Consider the following 23,735-nt stretch of genomic DNA (forward strand, 5'->3'; position numbering starts at 1 on the left):
ACCAAATGTAACCAAGGTTGCGTTCGACGAACCTCACCGGTCTACCGGTTAGTCACCGGTTACAAACCGCAGCTTTCTATCATCTATCGGTTACCTCACCGGTTACCATTTTAAGCTGTTGATTGGTGGATTGGGGCACGTGTTCATTAGCTGTCACGTGATTAATTAACCGGAAGCTACCGGTAGAGCTCGTCAAACGTTAGCCCAATGTCACGTTCACCGACCTTGATCGGTAGCTACCGATATACTGATCACGTGACAACTAATGACGTGAGACTAAGAACGCGAATAAATAAACATATGCAGGTAAAAAATACTTATTGGTCAAAAATGTCATGTGCTTCAGTCAACTAATCATCCAACTTAAATTAAGGTCTACCGGTTGATCATAGAACGCTGCGGTTAGTCACCGGTAGACCTATCAATCGAGGTCGGCGCACGCACCCAGAGTGAAAAGCAGAAGCGCAGAAGAGCCTAATAGACTCGTTGTTGTGTACATGGCGGTAAATATAAGAATTTCTGTACAGCTGCTTGTCAGCCTTCGCTAAGAAATGGCCAATGAATGAATCGGGATTTCATACCGTGAGAATAATAATTTAATTTATTTGAAATAGATAGCAAGTTCTGTGACCAAAAAATTTTGACGCAGTTTTGTAATAGGGTTGTCATGTCAGAAGAAACAAATATTCTTTATTCAGATAAATATTTTGATGATAAGTATGAATACAGGTAATTATTGATAACTAACCCAGCAAATTTTCGATCTATCGTAAATTGCCTTATCGTGTAAAAATGTACAAACTCATGCATGAGAATTACTTTTTTTATGCATTATTTTCTTATTTAAAAAAAAAATAATTATGCTAAAAGTTTTATCCAGCAATTGCAAGGGATTTTTTTTTTAATTATCAAAATGTGAGTCAGCTATGAGACTAATTGTTTCCTATCTTTAATTTCTCATTTAATAGACATGTCATGCTTCCTGCTGATGTTGCAGAACTTGTTCCTCGAAATCATTTGATGACAGAAACTGAATGGCGTAATCTTGGTGTTCAACAATCTCCTTATTGGACACATTATATGGTTCATTCACCAGGTTCGTTAAATAATCTATTATTATTAACACTAAATGTCCATGCTTTGGGTTATTAAAATGCGCTTGATCCCCTGATTCAGGGGCATAGTGGGGAGAGGGGGGATGGGGTGGTTCCAGACATTTAATCCAGGAGTAAAAAAAATGTTTAAAAATTATATATTAAAATTAAATAATTATGTAAATATAATCAAAAATTATCTAATAGTTATTTTGATTAACTAATTAGTTCTTTAATAATTAATTTATATTGCACCAATAAATTGTTCTTTTGGGAGTTATGACATTTTTATATGGGATCTCCATCACAATCTGATGACCATCCGGCTCAACAGAAAAGTGGACTGCATACATTTGTATACAGTCTGTAATATATCATGTGGTGTTTATGACATGTTAACAATTACAAATGCATGCGACAGGGACTTTTAGAATAACTGTCGGGTGAATAAAAGGAAAATAATCGCAATTGAAAAAATAATTTACAATCACCACCTCAAAAATAAATTATTAACCTTAAAGACTACAAATTCATTAACTGGTTGGTAAAAAATTTTACACGAAAATATAAATCTGTCATGCAATTCATTAAATTATTACCAAAATCAAGTATTTAATCACAAATGTGATGGGATTAAAAATGGTAATTTTGATCATGCAAATATGTTAAGTCTCTTAATAAATTGTATATATCAAAGATTGTTTGCCTCCAATAAGATAAATAAAAAGCTTTGTGCTGAAAAGTAAACTTTTGTTGGATGTCTTTTCATCCATAAGTTCATTTCTTTTGCATTGAAAAAAGCATTCCTTGTAATGCAGAAACACGTGTCTGCAAAAAATCTGCAATTTGTGCTTTTTTGCTTTGTTATTTCTTACTTTATGGGTCATTCCATGTCAAATCAACCAAAAAAATATTATTTTCAAATTCACCATCTCAGATTTTCATAAAAATTTCAGGGATTATAACTGTTTGACATTCTAAATTCAGATCTACTTTTAAAAAAATCTATCTTTTTTGGTTAATGAATTATTGATTTTTTAAATGTGTAAAAACTCGTGTTTTTTTACTCATCTGTTGTGCTTAAAAATGCTACAATTTTAGTTCTATGGGGTCAATACATTTGGTTAACAGCTCATTTTAAAGAGAATTGCATGAGCTTCAATTTGACATGCAACTTGCATATTTCTCTTAAATTTTTAATATTTTTTTTTAAAGTTGGTGTTTTTTAAAAATCTTGAAAAAAAATATGTTTTTTAATATGTTTTAATAAATACATCCTAAAAATTTCAGAGTGGGGACATGATGGGATCAGCAGTTATTGCAATGGTGCTACTTAGCATTTTTGTTTAAAAATTAAAAAAACAATAAATAAATAAAAAATACTGGAACTGATGTGATATACTCCACCCTTGGCGACTTTTTCCTGTTGGCACCAAGAAAGCGTCGCCAAGAAAACGATGTATGACGACATATGTCATACATCGTTCTTAGCGATGCTTTTTTAGCGCCAACAGGAAAAAATCAGATAAGAAAACATGATCAAAGCACTTCAGAACACAATATATATAAAAACAACATAAAAGCACAACAAAAAGCATCACGAATATATGCTTCAAAAATGTACAGGGCCGGGGTTTTTTGTAAATATATTAAAATACAATGAAATAAATTATTGTATTAATTACAAGTCGAAATTAATGCATTAATTTTTTTTTCATAATTTCTCCGGGATACGAGCCCTCGGTCTCATAGTACTTTCATAATGAGACCTCGGCTCGCCGGCCCTGCCTCGGTCTCATTACGAAAGTACTATGAGACCTCTGGCTCGCCAGGACCTCGCTCCGCTCGGTCCGTTATCCCTCCGACTGTTAATATACATTACATTCGGAGTATGGTCACAGTTATGTATATTTTCATGGAGACACCCAAGGGTGGCTCCTTCCGTTCAGTGTACAATAATGACACAGTTTTAAGTGTGAAATATGCACCATTATTGTGCAGATTTATTAATAAAATTCAGCATTTTTACGAGTACAACCGAAAGAACTTTCAATTGTTAACATAAAATTCAGTACCTAAAGGAGGAACGTTAATAGAATGTCTAAATAATTCGTGGCATCGATAAGAATTAACTTTTAGAACAAAATAACCGTACTATTTCTGTAAAATTAATTTACATACAGTAAAAATACTACAAGAACCCCTCAAGGATTTGTAAAAACAAAGAATTTTGGAAGTGAGAGGTTTTTTTTGAATTCTAAAATAAAGAACTTACCTTTTTATATGGTATAAATATTCACACTCAGTCTAAAACAATACATCATATGACAATGGCACGTTACAGATACACACCACGTTGGAGTTAACTTTTAATTAACCTTCAAGTTTGAAGAAACTGGTATTTTCTAATGTTTTTACTTCAAAACACAACTACTGAATTTAAACTAACACAAAATAAGCATTCCTGTAAGGTATATTGCACGAAACAACACCACGTCGTAAAATCCCCCTAAGAGCGGAACATATGTGGTCCTACCTCCACGGACACGTGCGAAAAGAATTAGTTCACATCTGTACTTCCCAGGTATATTCTGCAGGGTTACTAGGGCTACCGGAAAAAGTTTTATCGCCAACGTTGGCGATTTTCGAAATGAGCTAAAAATTCTATCCTCGCCAAGGGGGGGGGGGGGGTATATCACATCTGTACCAAAATACTTTTTTAAATGCACAAAACTATTTTTAACAATTTAAATTTATTTCAAAATATACATGTTTTAGTTTTTTTTTTAAATAATATTATAAACATTTTGTAGTAAAACTATAAATAGTTCAATTAATTAAAAAACCTTTAAATTTCAAAAAAATCTTAAATTTTGGTTATCTTTTATGCCTTCAAAGTTCAGTAAACAGAACTAGCACAGAAGCTTCGAGGATTTAATTTTGAAATGTCTAAACACAAAGTAGAATTCAATACATAAAAATACCTAAAGAAGCCTAGAGTGCCAAACCAGTTTGTTTGGCACTCTAGGCTTCTTTAAGAGGTTTTCCACCTCCAGCTCAGTCACTCCTATGCCTGGCTGATGAGTGCGAATAAGCACGAAACTGCAGTCCTTGGCTGGAATTGACTGAGCTGGCGGTGTATTTTATGCAAATAGTTGAGTTCCTAAAACTTCAGTGATCTTAGTTAATTTTGTCTGGGGGTACTTCTTTTCACTAAGACAAATTTTTTTTATTGGAGTTTCATCAATTACTCCAAGACTTTCATTTAATATTTTAATAGCTTTAGACTTTTCTGGAGTTGAAATTTCAGTCTCATGATCTGTTTCACTCAGAGCTTCATCTGAACTTTCTTTATAATCTGAGGTAACTAAAGGTAATTTTTGTACAGCTCTTCAGCAAGTATCACATATTTTATAGCCTTTAATTACTTCCTTATGATGCTTTGATACATTATTACTCACAGTTCTTAAATTTTTCTTGTAATAGTCATGTCCAGGCTTCTTAAATGGATTGCAGCAGTACAAAGAAATAATTTTTGAAGTCCTTGCTTCAGTCATTTTTTTTTCTTTAAAGCTTGGTTAAAAGTTTATTATTAAATTCCAATAAGCACTCTTGAAAATTTGCGCAAAAATATTTTTAAATAATCAACTTTTATAACTATTAAAATATGAGAACATCTATTTTAAAACAAACAATTAAGCAAAATTTAAAAAAGCACAATTATCAATACATCAAACACAACCTACTTTACTATTTGAAAGCCAGAATAAGATTGAATAGCTTCCTTCAGCTATTGGACTTAATGTGTCACACACCTGCTTGAACATGTCAGGGAGTGTTTCAACATGTGTGTAAACAAGCTGCTGCATGATCTGCCTGTTCTTTAAATGGTTTTAATGCATTTCATTTTCAATTTTTAATTATATTTTAATTTATATCATAATTTGAAATAAAATGTTGCCAAATTAGAAATTGCTTAGTTAAAAATAAAATTAAAAAATAATTTTAAAAAAATTTTAAAATAAAAGTAATTTTAAAAAGTAAGAGATTAATTTAAAAAATATGATTTTAAAAAAGTAAAAAAAAATAATCTAAAAAAATGTCTAATAAAAAACATATATATATATATATATATATATATATATATATATATATATATATATATATATTTTTTTTTACAAAAAAAGTGTCATTGCATTATTTGCTATAACTGCTGATCCCATCATGTCCCCACTCTGAAATTTTTAGGATGTATTTATTAAAACATATTAAAAAACATATGTTTTACTAAAATAAATAACTAATAAAATAAACTATGAAATAACTAATAAATAACTAATAAAATAAACTATAAATGACACTAACTTTTAAAAAATTTAAATTTTAAAATTAAAAAAAATATATTAAAAATTTAAGAGGAATATGCAAGTTGTATGTCAAATTAAAGCTCATGCAATTCTCTTTAAAATGAACTGTTAACCAACTATATTGACCCTATAGAACTAAAATTGTAGCATTTTTAAGCACAACAGATGAGTAAAAAAACGTGAGTTTTTACACATTTAAAAAATTAATAACTCATTAACCAAAAAAGATAGATTTTTTAAAAAGTAAATCTGAATTTAGAATGTCAAACAGTATAATCCCTGAAAGTTTCATGAAAATCTGAGATGGTCATTTTGAGTGATTGGTTGATTTGACCCTTATTGTTTACCTCCGTTAAACTATCTTTTAAAACTGTTACTCCTAATAAGAGTCATTGGCATTCTGTGACGGACCAAAGGATAAAAAAAATTACGACTTTCTTGAGAAGTTAATGGATTTGAAAAAAAATGTAATCAGATTTCTTTTATTCAGATTGGATGTTTTGATTTCTTAAAAAAAGACTTAAAATAGCTGCTTTGACCTCTCACTTTTTTGATGCACCAGCAGACTATGCTGGTGCATAAAAAGTTCAAAAGTGATTGGAAGTTCAAATTTTCAGACTGAGTAAGAGAGTATTTGAATAGATAAAAATGGTCAAATGCGGATAAAAACTCATAGAAAATCAATTTAAGTTAGAACAGTTTCTCTGACTAATAAAAAGGTAACCTTTGGGAAATTCAGAATTTTAAAAAGAATTTCTAAGGTTTAAGTTTAAAAATGATTTAAATCAATTATTTTTTTAGTTAAAAAAAATCATTTAACAGAGATGAGATTTTTTCGGCTTTTTCTGTTGGTTTTTAAAACTTTTCCTCCTTTTTTGCCTCTTTCAAGCATTATTTTGCTCAAAAATCGGAAAAAGATAAGATTTTTAAAAATTTTTGGTCAACGACATCAAACACGTACTGCTCCGAAAGTTGCATGCCTCGTTTGAGATTTCAATTTTTTTGCATCCTGCACGTATTTCAATTATTTTTAATGTTGGGTGGTTATTTACTATATGCTACCTTATATCTGCTTATTTTATTCATCATTTCAATAATATTTTATTTCTTTAATTTATTTTAGAAAAAATGCCAAAGTCAATCAAGAAACATAGCTTAGCACTCACAGTCTCGAATTTATTAAAACTTGGCATGGTAACTTTTTTTTGTGTATTTATGAAAGTAAAAAATATGCATGATGAATCTCAAATAGTTTAGGCTGTACAGCCTATTAAAAGTTTTGAGATTTCCTGATTAAATGAGACAGCTGCAAGTTGTACTTTTGATTCCGAAACCGTATTAGGAAGTTTTTAAAAACAAATTTTGGGTTCAATGCAAGGAAAAAGATAACCAATTGTTTATATACAAATATATTTACAAGAAATGCACCATCAGCCCGGCATAGGAAATGAATGAGCTGGAGGTGGAAAACCTCTTAACGGCGCCAAGAGTGCTAAACAAACTGGTAGCTAATATAAAATCAACACATTTGGCACTCTTGGCTCCGTTAAGAGGTTTTCCACCTCCAACTCATTCATTTCCTATGCCTGGCTGATGAATACTAATAAGCACGAAACTGCAGTCCTCGGCTGGAATTGACTGAGCTGGTGGTGTATTTCTTGTATTTCTGCCTTAGCCCTGGCTATAGGGCGGTAACTTACTGAAATTACCATGCCTTGCCTTCAATCTTCAAGTTGAACAGAACCATTGCTTCGGTCACTCGTCTGGTCTGTGTTGATTCTATATTAGCTACTAGTTTGTTTGGCACTCTGCTTCGTTAAGAGGTTTTCCACCTCCAGCTCATTTATTTCCTATGCCGGCTGATGAGTGCTAATAAGCACGAAACTTCAGTCCTTGGCTGGAATTGACTGAGCTGCGGTGTATTTCTTGTATTTCTGCCTTAGCCGTGGCTATAGGGTGGTAACGTACTGAAACAAATATATTTATTTTCAATTCTTACTATGAAAAGTATGTCCTACCACATGAAGAAAATTTAGATTTTTCTCTCTGTTGTAAATCTTTACTTTACAAACAGACCTAATTTTAAAATTTATGTTCTCACTCGTTTAACACTATGAACTGAAATGTTTTTAATGAAAAAAATTTATTTTTTTTCTAAAAAATATGAAATGTTGACACTATTGTGTGATGCAGCCAAGATTGACCTCTGGCTCCCCCAACCCTTTGTTCAAGGACTCAGGGGTTAGAAATTGTTGCCTCTTTTTAAAAATGTGGATTTATTTAAGAATAAACACTCTTACAAGAAATGGTACGATGCTGCAAATTGTACAAAATTGTTACTTATACTTAATTAAATACGTATTACCTTTAAAATTTTCACGAAATTTTTTTGGATATCATCCCTTTTACGAAATTTTTTTGGATTTCGTCCTTTTTGCTCTCTGACCACTCTCATCCCTGATTTAAGTAATAATTGAAATCGCTGATTTAATGAAATTGATTTAAATCATCAACACCCTGCAATGAACATGATTAAAAACCCATTGTGCACAAATAACAACCTAGGACTTATTTCTCAAAATTTATTACTATATGACAGCTGGGTTTTTTCCCCATCAAACTAATAAAATTTATTTGTTAAAATTGAAAATTCAAGTTTCCCCCCCCCCCCCTTCCTTTAGATATTACTAAAGGTCATCTAAACTTTCACTTTTAGGACTTCAATTCCAAAAAAATTTCCGGGGGAGAGCAACCGAAAAAGGTTTCTCAACCCTCTCCTCCCACAAGCATTACCGATCTTTTAAAACCTGCGTTTTAAAAGTTAACTTCAAAATTTTTTAGGGGAAGGTCTCTCTACTAGGAATGGGTGATATCAGAATTTTAATACTGCGATATATCGCTCTCCAAATATCGATATATCAAAAATATCCTTTGAGGGGAGGGGTGGTAAGGATCGAAAAACAACAAAAAACATTTCCAAATATAATATTTCTCCAATTCAAAACTTTCCTGGAGGGGGGGGGAGGAGGGCATGCTCAATGGTATAGCTCAATACATGACAAAAATGCTTCGCAACGAAAAGATTTTAAATATTCAATTCAATATTTTATTTAAACCTTTCAATTTGAGCAGTCTAATAATTTGAATGTACTTTGAACTATATTTCATATTGATGTCTTAAATAGTTTGTTTTTAGTCACTTAATAGCTTTTGCTTTAAGACTTTTTACTTTTTAGTAGAGTAAGATTAAGTAAAATACTAATAATAAATCTTTAAAGAATGCAGCTATAAATGCACTGCAATTTGATGTGTAACTTAAATATTTTTGGGGAAAAAAATTAAAATTAAAAAATTTATTTATTTATTTATTTATTTATTTATTTTTTTTTTTTTTTTTTTTGAAAAAATCTGAATATTATGAAAATTAATGCAGTAAACTTCTTTTTTTGGCATTTTTAAATAAATTTAAAAAAAAATTTTTATTTTTATGAAATTTTTCATAATTTTTAAAATTTACTAGTTATGTATATTATTCATTTATGTTACATTAGTAAATAAAAAAAATGCTTAAAAATTTTACTTACTTTTCATCTTCATCTGACGGTCTTAGAGAATCTTGGTAAACCATCCAATAAATGTCATCAATCGACAAGCTCAGCTTTTTCAATCATGGTACTTGTTACTCTTCTGAAAATGCGTAGAACTTTCACCAAGAACCCATACTTGTGAATGGTAGAACTCAATTCCATCTTCGTTAGTGTGTACAACTTTCACAAACAACACTATGTCATTGCTTTAACGTTAATGCGTACAACTTTCACAAAAAACACTATGTCCTCGCATTAATGTTAATGCATACAACTTTCACAAAAAACACTATATCCGCGCATTAACAGTAATGTCTGCCGAGAAGTTCAAATCAGGGTTGCTGGCTATTACGATTTAAAATTCGATTACCGTGTTATGATCGGAATAAAAAAATTTCCCTCTTATGATAATGGGTCATTCCATATAAAATCAACAAATGGGCCGTGCCGCACCATTTTTGATTTTGATGAAATTTGGTTGGTAATATGTACCAACATCATGTACTCCAAAACAGCTTGTTTTATTTCTTGAAAAAAAAATTTCTCTGAGATATAGCCCTTTCTTTGTTCCACGGATGCGTAAAATTTGCCTTTTTTGACCTTTCTTCTGGGAGCTGTAGTGGATTTATTTATATTAGTCGAAAGATCAAATACGGCTTATTGTAAAGCTAAAAAAATGAACTTTTGTTTGTGCATAATTAAAAACTATTTAAGTTAAACCTAAATAGAAAAATTTCAAGGTCAAAACGTGGTTAAAAAACTGCTGTTTTGGTTATTTTGAGAATGAAAATAACAACAAAGGACTTTCAGTAACAGGCTAATTTTTTTTTCTGTTGCACTTAGGTATACATACTAGAAGCAGAAGAAAAATTAAGCTACTACTGATAGTCCTTCATTATGAAAAAATTGCTTAAACTTGAGAAAAAATGAAAAATGTACTTTTTCACCCTCCAAAAAAGCCCGGTAGGTAAGGGGATAAAAATCTAAAAATGCTATAGCAAGAAGCCGTCACATTGCCCTTTAAAACAAAACAAAAACTGTCTTGTTATTCCAAGGCGTAGAGGAGATATAAACGTTTCAAAACTGAAACATTTAGGGGGGTTTTTTTTGGCACAAGTTGGAATATTATGAGCGTTAAATGAATCTCTTTGTGAAATTTGTTTATTAAAAAAAAAAAAAAAATGCCCTCAGCTAGCAGACGACATTTTCCAATAAACTGCTACAGTAAAAAACTATAGAATTAGACACAAAACATAATTAAAATAAATCAAATAACCACTTGATAAAATTTTACATTGCTAAGTTTTTACATTGTCCTTTAAAACAAAACAGAAACTCTCCTTTTATTTCTTGGTAAAATGCAGATATAAGCTTTTAAAATAATACAAAACGACCGTCTGCATGCTATTTGATACAATGTTTAAAAAAAAATAAAAAAAACATGCTAGTTACCAAATGAAACACATTTGAGGTAAATTTAACTGAAATATAGTGAAATAAAATTCTGTACAATAAATGACGTTCAGGTTTAAGTAAACATTCTTACACAATATAATTTTACACAAAAATTGCTTTTAGTTTTTACTTCGTGTTTACAGTTTTGTGTCTAGCGTTTTACTGGAATGTTTTTGTTGACAGTAACAGCCTTGAATTCTTCAGAGATGGCAAACGGACATGAAGAATCCCGAGGCTGACAGGAACAAAACTGCAAAGTTCTTGTTTGTGGGACAGGAATTGCAAGTTCGAACCTTGCCTGCAATTGATGTTTAGTGTCTTCAATATTTTACTTTGGACAAAATACAAATCCAATATTTTTGATATTTTTTGAGCAGTACTCAAACATATCAAGCGGATTTTTAATTTGGTTTCTAATGTTCTTTGAAGACTAGCTTTTCTTCACAATCCTTTCAACAGCCCCACCAATACCGTCACATGGTCCCTTTCCATGGCATGTGGCGAAAAAATGCCACTCAGCTTTCATTCCAAAATCCTGCTGGTAGTAACACAAGTTTATGAAATTTTTCTTGTTCTTGTGCTGGGCAGCTGACCCATCAGAAAAATAAATTATTCTCTTCAGATCAGGAAAGTATGCCTTTAAATTTTCAATTACTAATTTCTGGAAAGCGTGAAAAGCTACAGTACTATGTTCTAATGAGTCACTAATTACGCAAAAGCAACGGTTTTTCAACTCTTCATTTTCTTTTAAGTATAACATAAAGGGATGAACTGTTATTTGGTTGCTTGACCAATGATATGCTTGTACTTCATCTTGTATAATGAAAGAAAAATTTTCAGAAAAGTCCCCCATTAATATATGCATTCTTTCTCTTGCAGATCTTTCTTCTTTAAGTTCATGAATTCTGTTTGTTTTTTGCTATGAAATGATGAACTTTAAGTTTCTCTAACATTTCATGTAACTTCTCCAAATATTCTGCAAAAGGAAGAAGACTGGTTGACAGCTCGCAGCAGTCGGTAGATACCCATTGTGAAAATTTTATCTCTGTTTCATCCTTTTCAAAATCTTTCTATCCTTTTTCAAGTATTTCCCGCAGCTTATCAGTTCCTGCACATTCACTACACTTTGCAAGAATACAAGAATCTTTATCAGTGTTGCAGACCATACAAGTGAGGAGATACTTGTAGTCCATGTCTGATTTCAAGGCCGAGAGCATTAGTTTTACATTCTGGTGGATGATGCATACACATGCAGAATGAGTTCCAGATGCTCCGGCTAGAATACAGAATTTAGGTCTCAGATCTGCAAATTTTGAAAACCCTATCTTTGTAAGAGGATATTTTTCTTTGAAAGCTCTATAAAGTTCTTTAAGGCTGCATAAAATTAACCTTTTTTGGACATTAACTTTTTCTTCGTCAGGTTTTCTGACTGATATGCAGTCTCTTTGTCCGGCCAGAATTATACTGTTCTCCTCATTTTCGTAAAATTGATGTACAGTTTTGATTGAGTCTTCATCAAGCTTATTCCTGGCTTTATTCTTTCGAATTTCTGGCAGAATACCGTCTTTTTGTACTAAATATTTGAATTGTCGAGCAAGGTACTCACTGACGTTAAATTGCCTCTGGATTTTATCAATGCTTCAACTACTAGGAACTAAACTTAAAATATTTACTTTTTCTTGTGTAGAAAATGCACCTTTCATTTTTTCTTTTAGCTTGTGAATTAGTTGTTCATACTCATTAGCTAAATTACAATGCACGTTTTGTGAGAAATTCTCATTGCCAGCAGAAATGTTCAAATCAAAGGCTTTACTTAGTTTTTCAGTTGCAGATTTAGCTATTTTACTAACTTTCTTCATTAAAATTGAATCCCTTTCTTCAACTGAACGCTTCTGTGCATTTACTGGAGAAATGTTAAGGACTATGCAAGCTTTGTTTACTTCTTTGACGATAGCAGGTTTCGGTTCAAAAGAGCCTAAGCACTCATTTTCAATGTCACTATCTGTGTCTCGTTTAGAGGTTCTAATTTTGTCCAAACATCTTGAACATAACACTTTTCCTGGAATTAATTTCAGATTAGAATTGCACATTGAAAGTTCAATTGATGTTTGTCTTAGGGATTTTTAATAGGTTTTGAGTGAATATTGTAGGGGTCGGAGCAAGATTTTCCATAAATATAAAAGTATCTGTTCAAAAACTTTTCCCTATGAAAAGTACAAACATTCTCTATATCACTGCATCCTGTTCTGATTGAAAATAATTTTATATCTTCATCTGCGAATTCAAGAACTGTATGTAATTTTGAATGTTTAGGGTAATGTAATTTATGACATATCTCTTTTGTAAAGATTCCAATAGAACAAGAGTCCTCCATCATACAACTTAACTTTTGTAACAAAGGTTTCGTTCTAAGAGCGCTGCATTGTCAAATCAAATAAAAGACTTGAGAGAAAAAGCAGAAGCTGAGTTGTTTATGAGAAACTTACATTATCTGGAAATTTAATTCTATGTCGTTTGGAAAACTAATTCGTTATTTGCATTGCGACATTGGTAATTATCGTTGACTAAAATCCAAAATTAAAAAAAAAATGTTTACACTTTACAATAAAACCATTTGTGCTATAAATACCAAATAGAACATAATTTTAAGTGGTTATTAGATTTAATTTAAATCGGTTTTGTGACTAATTATATCGAAAAATTAACAAATTTTACAAAGTAGATTCATTTAATACTCATAATATTCCAACTTGTGCTTCAAAAAAAAAAAAGTTTCAGTTTTGAAACGCTTATATCTCCTCTACGCCTTGGAATAACAAGACAGTTTTTGTTTTGTTTTAAAGGGCAATGTGACGGCTTTTTGCTATAGCATTTTTAGATTTTTATTCCCTTACCTACCGGGCTTTTTTGGAGGGTGAAAAAGTACATTTTTCATTTTTTCTCAAGTTTAAGCAATTTTTTCATAATGAAGGACTATCAGTAGTAGCTTAATTTTTCCTCTGCTTCTAGTATGTATACCTAAGTGCAACAGAAAAAAAAATTAGCCTGTTAGTGAAAGTCCTTCGTTGTTATTTTCATGCCCAAAATAACCAAAACAGCAGTTTTTTAACCACCTTTTGACCTTGAAATTTTTATTTTTAGGTTTAACTTAAATAGTTTTTTATTATGCACAAACAAAAGTTCATTCTTTTAGCTTTACAATAACCCGTATTTGATCTTTCGACTAATATAAATAAATCCACTACAGTTCCCAGGAGAAAGGTCAAAAAAAAGCAAATTTTACGCATCTGCGGAGCAAAGAAAGGGCTATATCTCAGGAAAAAAAAATTTTCTAGAAATAAAACAAACTGTTTTGGAGTACATGATGTTAGTACATATTACCAACCAAATTTCATCAAAATCTGAAATGGTGCGGCACGGATGTTTCTGAAAATTTGTTGATTTTATATGGAATGACTCTAATATCAAAGATAAAGCTACTATTTTCATTCAGTTTTTAGATGTGCTCTTTCTGATACGACAGCTCGGATGGAAATGATTGAGCTGGCAGTGTATTTTATTTAATCTCATTAGGTTTTTTTCGTTTTTCATTTCTTTTTTAATACAAACATTTCTGTTCAGTATATTTCGCAAACCTTTTATTCCAAATATATATCAATGGTTTACGTAAATCAATGGTTTACGTTTAATTAGAATTATGAACCGTGTTGATACCTCTATTGGTTAATTTTTAATTGTTGCATTAAGATGCTTTTTTAACCAACACGCATTCACTTTTCAGGCCCCACGAGAGGCCATATCAGCCTTGTCAGAAACTAGGGTCGCGGTCCTTAGAAGGGCCCCGCTCTTGAAAACTTTTTAGGGGGGTGGGATCCGGAGACCAATCTGACAATGGGTCCACCTTGATCTTCGGCGGCCCTGTAGTTAATTTTCCCTTGTATTATAATAAAAAGTAAAATAACTGATTGAATAATGCAGTTAATTTCTTGAAATTTCAAGCCCTCATCCATCACACAGAACTATAAAAAGTTATGTATTTTTGAGTCAGTATTTCAATTTCTCCGTAATTATGTCCCGTATTTCTGTTTCAACTGATATATTGGACTCGGACAGATAGAATTCTATCGTTGCAGTGGTAATTGTTACATATCGATATATGACGATATATCGGTATATTGCCCAGCCTTACTCTCTACCAGGTCATAAAACTGGTCAATAAAAGTCAGTATTTTAAAAATTGGTCAGTATTTACAGAAATTATGTGGTAAAGTCAGTTTTTTTTTTTGTTTTTTTTACAAATTTGCTAAATAATTAGTTTTAAGATAATATTCACTGTCAATTTTGTTTTCATTTTCTGATGAACTTTAAAAAATGCCAAAAAAGCAATCAATTGCTAATACAGCAGCCCAATTTTGCCAACCTGGTAGTCTGTTTTACTTGATAAGAATTTTTGCTATTCTTTTACTGGATTAGGGTGGTTTAGTTTTAAAGAAAACCTAGCTCCCCCCCCCCCCCCCTTTGATATTGTGTTTATTCCTTGAAACATTTTCCTGTTTTTGCCCAAAGTACAAGGTAAGATGAAAATTTTTTTGAGCAATAAGGTATACATGACAGCTACATTTGTGTACAATATCGAGTGAAAATTTGTTGTGTTTAAATTCTTATTTTAAGTTGTTGCCTTTAACTTTCATTATAAGTTCTTGCAGTATAAGTAAACTTACAAACTGTCCCAAAATTTTAGTCGCAAACATAAAATACAATTCACAGTAAAAATATGAATTATTGCATATTTAATTTCATATGTGTATACTAATAATATATACAGTACGTAAAACACAAGGTTAATTTATTGGGAAAAAAACATCATGCAGGGAGGCCCGCCTAGGGAGGTCATAGCTCAGATCAGGGGTGCCCACAGCAGGGGATTATGGCGCAAGATGTACCATCAAAATTTTTAGGGGCAATTTTTTTTTTTTTTTGCTAACGAAATTTTTGGAGAAAACAAAAATATTGAAATGTATTCAATAAGAAATAGTAAGATGCAAGAATAATACTTTTTTGAAGCACTCCTTCCAGAATTTAGTAGCATTGAAAAAGAGATTTTTCAATGAAGACAGGATGGCGTCAAATAATCTATTGCAAAAAATGGTCAGAAGGTTTAATTTTGTATTAATTTATCATGGATTTTTCTGAAACTAGTACAGATCTGTACGATGACCATGTATGACAGCAATGAAAGGGGGGGGGGGGTCACAATTGGATAAAGTAATTTTTTTTTTTTTTTTTTTTTTAAGAATCTTAACCTTTATGCTCCAGCCTTTCACTTATTCATTAACCTGAAAAAAATTAATAAGAACTCATCTAAATTTTTAAAATAATATATTTTTTTAACCATTGCTTGGCCAATATTAATATATCTTCTTTACAAACAAGTTAGAACCTGTGTTGAATTTTTCCTATTGTTTTACTCCCATGCTTTGTATCATTTTTAAAATGAGTTTTTTATTTTTTTTATTTCTTTCTTTTTTCTTTTTTTTTTTTTAATTTACTATTAAATGATTTTTACCTAATTTTCAATTATGTTTGACTCCACTGCTGCAAGTAGAGCAGCTTGATCTTATAATATCTTAACTATTTTTCGCAAACCATTTTTACTTTCTTATATCTAACACGTAGAATTGTAGTATTCGTGACAATTCTCGAACTTGTGTGCTTAATAGATGAATCATTTTGACCATTTCTGGACATATCAAGTTCTGTGTAGGTGTGTGACCGATTTTTGGTGGTTACCTGTATGCGTATTTAGGACTTCAATTTCGAAAAGCTTTCAAAAGAAGCGCAATTCCATAATAAGGTCAACCAGATGATCAAATTTTCAAAATTAAAGTTTCTGAACAAATAAGGTATCATTTTAAAGGTAAAGAGTTGTATATTTTGAAATGCCTGTCTAGAATTTGATGACTGCAGTTATAAATAAGTTACAGGAGGTTAAACTAAGGACAACATCTTGAGTATTTTCAAGCCATATTTGGTGACTCTCAAAGTTCCATTTTTTCAAAAAAATACATACCAATATTATGAATTAAGATGAATAACCATTTAATGATACAATGTATTGCTGGTGATGTTGCAAAAATGTGTCAAAATATAATTCATTTTGATTTGTAAAAGAATTCCTCTGGGGTTACATAAGTGTTTTACGTCGGACACCAAAATGTGCAATTAATTATGCTAAGCCAATAATTTTAAAGCTACATACATGTATTTTTGGGTACAAAGCAAAATTTTCAATCTCATTGATGTAACCTATTTTAATTTTGTAACAAGTGAATATTTTTTATTAAAATCTAAGTGTCGGACGTAAAAAAAATTTTACGTCCGACGCTGTTACATTCCTTTAAATAGCATGTGTTTTCAACTATGTTTCTCCTACTTTTGCCTTTAATTTCAAAGTTAAATCAAAACATGCATAAAAAACAACTTAGTGAATTTACTGTATATACAAATAGGGTTGAATTGGGTAAGTAGTACCCTTTATGAGAACATTTCGTGTATATAAAGGTGTGTTGAATGAATGTAATACAGTTGTTTAAGATAAATTTTAGAAAATTAGCCAAAACTAGAAGTTGAAAAAAGAAATTGGAAACACTAAATGACTGCATCTATGTAAAGTTGGCAAAGGAAGAACCATTATCAACATTAGTCCTACATAAATCTTAATGGTTTTCTTTGACATAAGTTTCCCAAATAACTAATCACCAGCTTTAGCAGTTTTTGTAGCTGAATTATCAATTCCTACTTAATCATCATAGTTGTCTTGTATTTCACTAATACAAATATTTCAGCGGAGTTGCTTTTGATTTTCAAATCCTTACTGTTATGGGGGAACCACTTACCCCTTAGTGTGGGGACCTCTTACAGTGAAATTTTACGGGTTAAGTGGGACCCCTCCTCTAAAACAGTTATTAATAATATTTAATTCAAAAATTCTGGTTGCAGTATGCACTTTAAGTTAAACTGTACATGAAGGTATAATAATCATAAAAAAACTAATAAAAGCTAACCAAGAAACACAACTTTGTAAAATGTTGCTTAAACTAGGCAAAAAATATTTTTCGTTTTTTTTTTTTTTTTTTTTTTTTTTTTTTTTTTTTTTTTTTTTTTTTTTTTTTTTTTTTTTTTTTTGACGACTAAGTTCTCTGACCTAGAAAAAAATTCTACAAAACAAAACAAAAAAAAAATGCAAAATCAATCATTGTGATGAACCATGACATGATCAATTTAAAAAAGCATAAAAACCTTCTGCTTTTTTCAGTTATAGGGGGGTGACCCACTTATCCCAGTGACCAACTTCCCCCAACCAACCCTACTTCTCAATCTACTTGATAAATTTTGCTTCAGTATATTTAATCTGTAATTAATACCTGTAATCATTGCTCTGTATTTACATTTAAGAGCAATAGTTTACACCCAACATGAACAATTTACGTCCAACGCCAAGCTAATAATATTTTTGAAATATTTTTTTTCTTTATAATATCATTTGAAAACTGTCAAATATGCTTCAATCAAAAGTATACTTAAGAATTAAGCTGTTTTTAAAATGAAAATGTAAGCCAATTCACAGACTTTTAATAGTTTTTAACTGAACCATCAATTTTACTATTTGTGTGTTTACGTCCAACACCAACTCTTTAATTTTTTTTTAATTTATACTTTAGGAATCTATTTTGAAAAACTAACATGATTTTTCATTCAGTGGGATGAAGTAAGTATCTAGTAAATAAATTTAATCATTTTGGATCAGTTTATATTCGGTAAATGGAATTAAAACTGAGACACTTTTCTTCATTTTTTACGTCTGACACCATGGAATTGTCCAGAACACTCCCTTATCATCATTAAAGAGCATCATTAATTTTGTTTTTAAGGCTCGATTTCAAAACAATTTCTGCGGCAGAGCCGTGAATTTCTTTCTTCAATCCAATTATCGAAAACCATCTACAATCGAGTTTCTGAAAGCTCAATTTCAAAAGACTGCCTGTGGACTGCCCTGAACCTCCCATCTCATTATAGTATACCCAAAGATCGCCTAAAAATGCCTTTTTAAAGATATAAGTTCTAGCTTAAATTGAAAAAAAAAACTTCATTGTAATTCATGTGAAGCCCTAACAAGAATGGAAACAATAACAGAGGAGGGCGTGGCCACCCCATAAAACTTTAAAAAATACACTAAACGACCTAAAGTATTGGGATGCTTTCGAAAATTCACATTTTTAAGTATTTCTAGAGAAATAAATGACCAATTGCTTTGTAACTTTTGTCGCATAAAAGGTGTGTTTTGGCTGTTATTTACCACTAGCAAAAATACCCGGCGTTGCCTGGGTCAGTAATAATTATTAGAAAAAATCGTTACTTGCTTTTGCTTTCTGTTTTAAGTGAAAGAATTTAAAACACATCTTTTTGACGTGATTAAAAATCGAGTTTCTTCCTTACCCATAAAACTAAAATAGCAATAAGTATAAAGAACAAAGTAGTATTGATTTAGAAACGAAAGCACTATATTTAAGCATATACACAAATTTAAAAAACATGAAATTAATCTTCTCATGTTTAAAAAGATTAATCTGTTGATACTTTTTTTTTAACATGGAGTCTAAAACCTTCTCTGTATGGCTAATGAAGTACGAAGTGATTAAAAAAAAGTAGCTGCGCTCGTAATCCCCTTATACTTGCTTTAGTTATTTCGGGAAATTTCAATCATTGTGGCTCTTGGTGCGATTTTACCGAATTTGCGAAAGTCGTTTCGGGATACCTTCGATGATGCTCCCCCATTCTTTCCTTACTTTGTAAAACGATATATTAATTTTCGTTACAGAGATATCGTCGCCAGATGCTGAGATATTTTTGGTCACCATAAAATGGCGTTAAACAGTTTCATCCGAAATGTTACCGAAATAAGTAATAAAATTTGGTGATTGTTTGAAATTGTGCAAAAAGGAAAATTAATGGAAGTTTTTGTGCTGTTTATGGATTTGCCTAATTTAGTTGCTGGATTATTTAACACAGTAAAAAAAGTCTTTTGAAAATTCTTTGATTGGCGATATTTTGTTTACATGGTGAAAGCTGAGAAACATTATGACGTAGTCTTCGGCTTCAAAAACAGCAACGTTGAAAAAACTGCCAAATGCATCAGCTACGGAAATCTTTCTGCAAATATTTTGGCGATCTGCTGGTTGTTTGGATAATGAGTAAGTGTTCAATCAGCATAAATAATAATAAAAACCATTAATTACATTAAAGTTCCGTTTAAATGGAAAATCATCAGCCAAATCATGTATTATTTGCCAATCTTGTACAAAAATCTTACTTCAAGATTTGACTTGAGAAAAGCCTTGAACAGTCACGAAAAGCAAAGATAGTCAACAATACAACAATTGTCGCTATCGACAGGGAGTTGAGATGATACACTAAATACTGTATTAAGTTGAGGAAAGCCTTCAAACATGGATCTAAAAAGCTCATAACTCGTTTTTTATTCTACTTAGAAATTTCGAACAGGTGCCATCTTCAGCGGAAAAATCAGAGCTTTCGATGGACATATAATGTAAATATGTGCAAGTATTTTTTCATCCCAATATTAGAGAATTTATACAAAAATTGTGTTTTATTGCCCCCCTAAGGGGGTTTTGCCCCCCATAACGGGACGAAAACTACCCTATGTGTTATTCTGATGCATAAGCTATATTATTGTAAAGTTTCATCAAAATCCGTTCAGTAGTTTTTGCGTGAAAGAGTAACAAACATCCATACATCCATACATACATCCATACAGACAAACTTTCGCATATATAATATTAGTAAGATTAAAAGTTATATTACCCATGGATTTAGGGGACCAGCAACAAATTGTGGAAGACAAAAATGTTTTTTGATCATCGTTCATTGTAACCAGCTGAGAATAAGTAGTAAATTTTAGAAATTAGTTAACCTTACTATGTACAATTATTTTTCGTACTTTCGAGAAAATATCACTGAAATTTATGAAGATATAAACATTTCTCTCAGAACTACGAATTTGCAGCACACAAGAGAAGTATAATATAAAAATTTGTTAGTAAAATAATGAAAATTTGATAAAATATAGACATTTAAAGCAATTCATTTTTTTCTGTGCATGCGCGAAAGATAGCAATTTGTAACTTTCATAATCCAAACCCCAACTGGATTCTCCAACTCATAAAGTTCCAGTTCAATATCTTAAAAATTCGGAAAGTTATCTGCGATATAATGAGCCCAATCTGAATAGATCTTAGATAGGCGATGACTCGTTAGGGGTCGTTTGCAACACTTGCTTGCAATCGCTCAATGTTATTCATAATAAAAACAGATTATTTGTGAACGATCCCTCACGATTCGTAGTCTGTCCAAAAACTATTCAAATTTAGCTTATTAGAACGCTGATACCTTTTTGAATTTTTAAGATATTAAACTGAAATTTTATTACAAAAATCTAGTTAAGGCTTAGATTATAAAAGTTATAATTTGCTGTCTTTCGCGTTTGCGCAGAGAAAATTTAATTGCTTTAAACGTTCATATTTCCTCAAATTTTCAACACTTTAATTTCAAATTTTAATATTATACTTCCCTTGTGTGCTGTCAATTTTTCTGGAAGTTTGGTAAGCTTTGATGGAAAACTTTACGCGTTATGAGCCAAAAACCTTCAAATAAAATTGGTAGTTCTGAAAGAAATGCTTAGATCTTCATGAATATCAGTAATTTTTGAAAGTGCGTAACATAATTGTACATTACATAGTAAGTTTCTTAATTTCTGAAATTTACAACTTATTCTCAGCTATTTACGATGAACGATGATCAAAAACCTTTTTTTCCCCTTAATTTGTTGCTGGTCCCCTAAATGCATGGATGATATAACTTTCAATGGAAAACGACAGCTAGAACATACCCTTTATGTGACAAAAGTTACAAAGTAATTGGTCTTTTATTTCTCGAGAAAAAATGTGAATTTTGAAAGTGTCCCAATACTTTTGGTCATCTAGTGTATCATGTGTATACCAAATATTTGGGTTCATTTAGCATAATGGGTTCGTCTTGTTTGATGTGTTTACTTTCCCCATGAGGGAAATAAAAGGGATATGTGTTAGTAAGTGTCCGATAAAAAGTTATACATTTAATGATTGTGCATTAAGTTAAAGTTAGAATTAAATTTTAACCTGGCTTTTATGTAGTGCTGTGTAATTATTCTTCATTCCCTTTTTAATATGGTGCTCTCCAAACTATTCCTCTTCCTCTTGTTAATATTACCAAAGGTCGTCAACAAATCATGTTTTAAAAAAGAACTTGTAAAAATCTCCAGGGGGAGGGTCCCTCTCCTCTCCTTTTCTCCAACATCGTTCAAGATCGGCCTAAATTTTGTTTTAAGCGCTTGAGTTTCAAAATGTTTCCAGGAGGAGAACTCCTCCCTCCCTAACATAATTGAAAGTCTTCAAGAGTTACGTTTCTGGAGCTTCAATTTTGAAAAATTGCTGGTCCTCTAAAAGTTGCTCATGAATCATGGACTGCCTACAGTTGCAATTTAAAGAGTCCAATTTTGAAAAAAATTTGGGTGTAGACCTCAGAATCTCTTCAAACTTTAACCTTACCAAAGATAGTCTAGAATGCGTTTTAAGTCTATAAATTATTAAAATTTCCTGGGATGGGCCTTTTAATCTCTCCTCCCGTTGAAAACACCTAAAATCGTTTAAAACATCCTTTTTAGAGCTACAGTTTCGAGGGGAGTGCTTCAAACCTCTTCTCCCCTACCAATACTAAAGATAATTAGAATGCATCTTTAAGACTGCAAATTCGAAAAAATTTCTTGATGTGGGCCCTCGAATTTCTCCTCCACGTATCATCACAAAAAGAGCGTATTAAACTGCGTTTTTGTCTCGACAATGGCAAAAAAAAATCCGAAACCCCGAACCTTCATCTTCTTAACATTATTGGAGATAATGTTTTTAAGGTTTTTAAGGTTTCAATTTCGGAAAATGGGCGGGGGAGGGTCGCACCCGAGCCCTTAATATTACGAAAGACAGTTAAAATGCATTTCTAAGATTAGAAATCAGAAAAATTTCCTTAGATGGGCCCTAAATCTCTCCTCCCTCTAACATCATCAAAGATCGTCTAAAACTGCATTCCTAGAGCAGAAACATCTAAAATGAGTTTCTTCGACTACAAATTCGAAAAATTTCCGGGGGGAGAAACCCTTTACTTCGGAGTTAATATTATACTTGCGGTTGCTTCATATCGGCTTCCTCTTAAATCACAGTACTGATTACAGGAATGCCACTTTGAGACGGCAATATATGCACACGTTTGTTAAGAAAAGAGGAAAATTATTTGGAAGGTTACAGCCTTTAATAAACTTGCTTCGCCTAGTGAAAATTCTTTAAAAAATGCTCTAGTTAAAGGTGGGCTGTATTGATTTTTGTAAAATTCAAAAATTTTCCAAACCATTGTATTTTTCCAAATGGCCCCCTCCGAGAATTCTGTCTGGATCTGCCCCTGACTGGAAAGGAAGTTTTTTTTTTTTTTTTTTCTTTTTTCTTTTTTTTTTTTACTTAAAGGGAAAAAGTTCAGGATTCCGAAGTTTAAGTCTCGTGCTTAAAATTTGAATTCAAAACCCAAAATTCAAATAAATGCCAAGGACTGGATGTTTTTTTTTTTTTTTTTTTTTTTTGGTTATTTGAGTTCAGAGCAACTGTTAACCAAAATGATAATTTACAAAAGCCATATCCTGGTAGATAGTGTATTGTTAGTTAGTTGAATAAATATTTTTTTAAAACAGAAGAAAAATATAACTTTTTTTTTCTAATTATCATTGTAGACATAAGTTTTTGTACCTGCTCTATGTTTCATTGTAATGTCTTATTTTTATGTTTTATTAGACTAATTATTAATATTTATTTTAGAGCCACACATTTTATTGTTCAGAAAATTGCTTAATAAAACTTCAAATCCTTGAGCTTCAATTCTCCTGCTTCAAGATAGCTGTTAAATTGAATTTCATGCTTTTTAGCGAAATAAGCAAGTTGTATGTCATGTAATCATACAGAAATTCTTTACTGTAAAACAAAAATTTACTCATCACTAAAAAAACTAATGTATGTACAATAAAGTTAAACACATTGACCGAACTGTTGTAGTGTGATTTTCTTCACAACAAATTACTG

General features: G+C 31.3%; 1 protein-coding gene across 1 annotated transcript; it reads left to right on the forward strand.

The window, feature by feature from the left end:
- Positions 1-463: 463 nt before the first annotated feature.
- LOC129233870 (cyclin-dependent kinases regulatory subunit-like) lies at positions 464-23,691 on the forward strand. Its single transcript, XM_054867803.1, has 3 exons — positions 464-729; positions 969-1,096; positions 23,475-23,691. Exons 1-3 carry the CDS (start codon positions 668-670, stop codon positions 23,525-23,527), a joined length of 243 nt encoding a protein of 80 aa, XP_054723778.1. The 5' UTR covers positions 464-667; the 3' UTR covers positions 23,528-23,691.
- The last annotated feature ends 44 nt before the right edge of the window (positions 23,692-23,735 follow it).

The sequence above is a fragment of the Uloborus diversus genome, chromosome 1 (assembly GCF_026930045.1).
Source record: "Uloborus diversus isolate 005 chromosome 1, Udiv.v.3.1, whole genome shotgun sequence".
Taxonomy (NCBI): Eukaryota; Metazoa; Arthropoda; class Arachnida; order Araneae; family Uloboridae; genus Uloborus; species Uloborus diversus.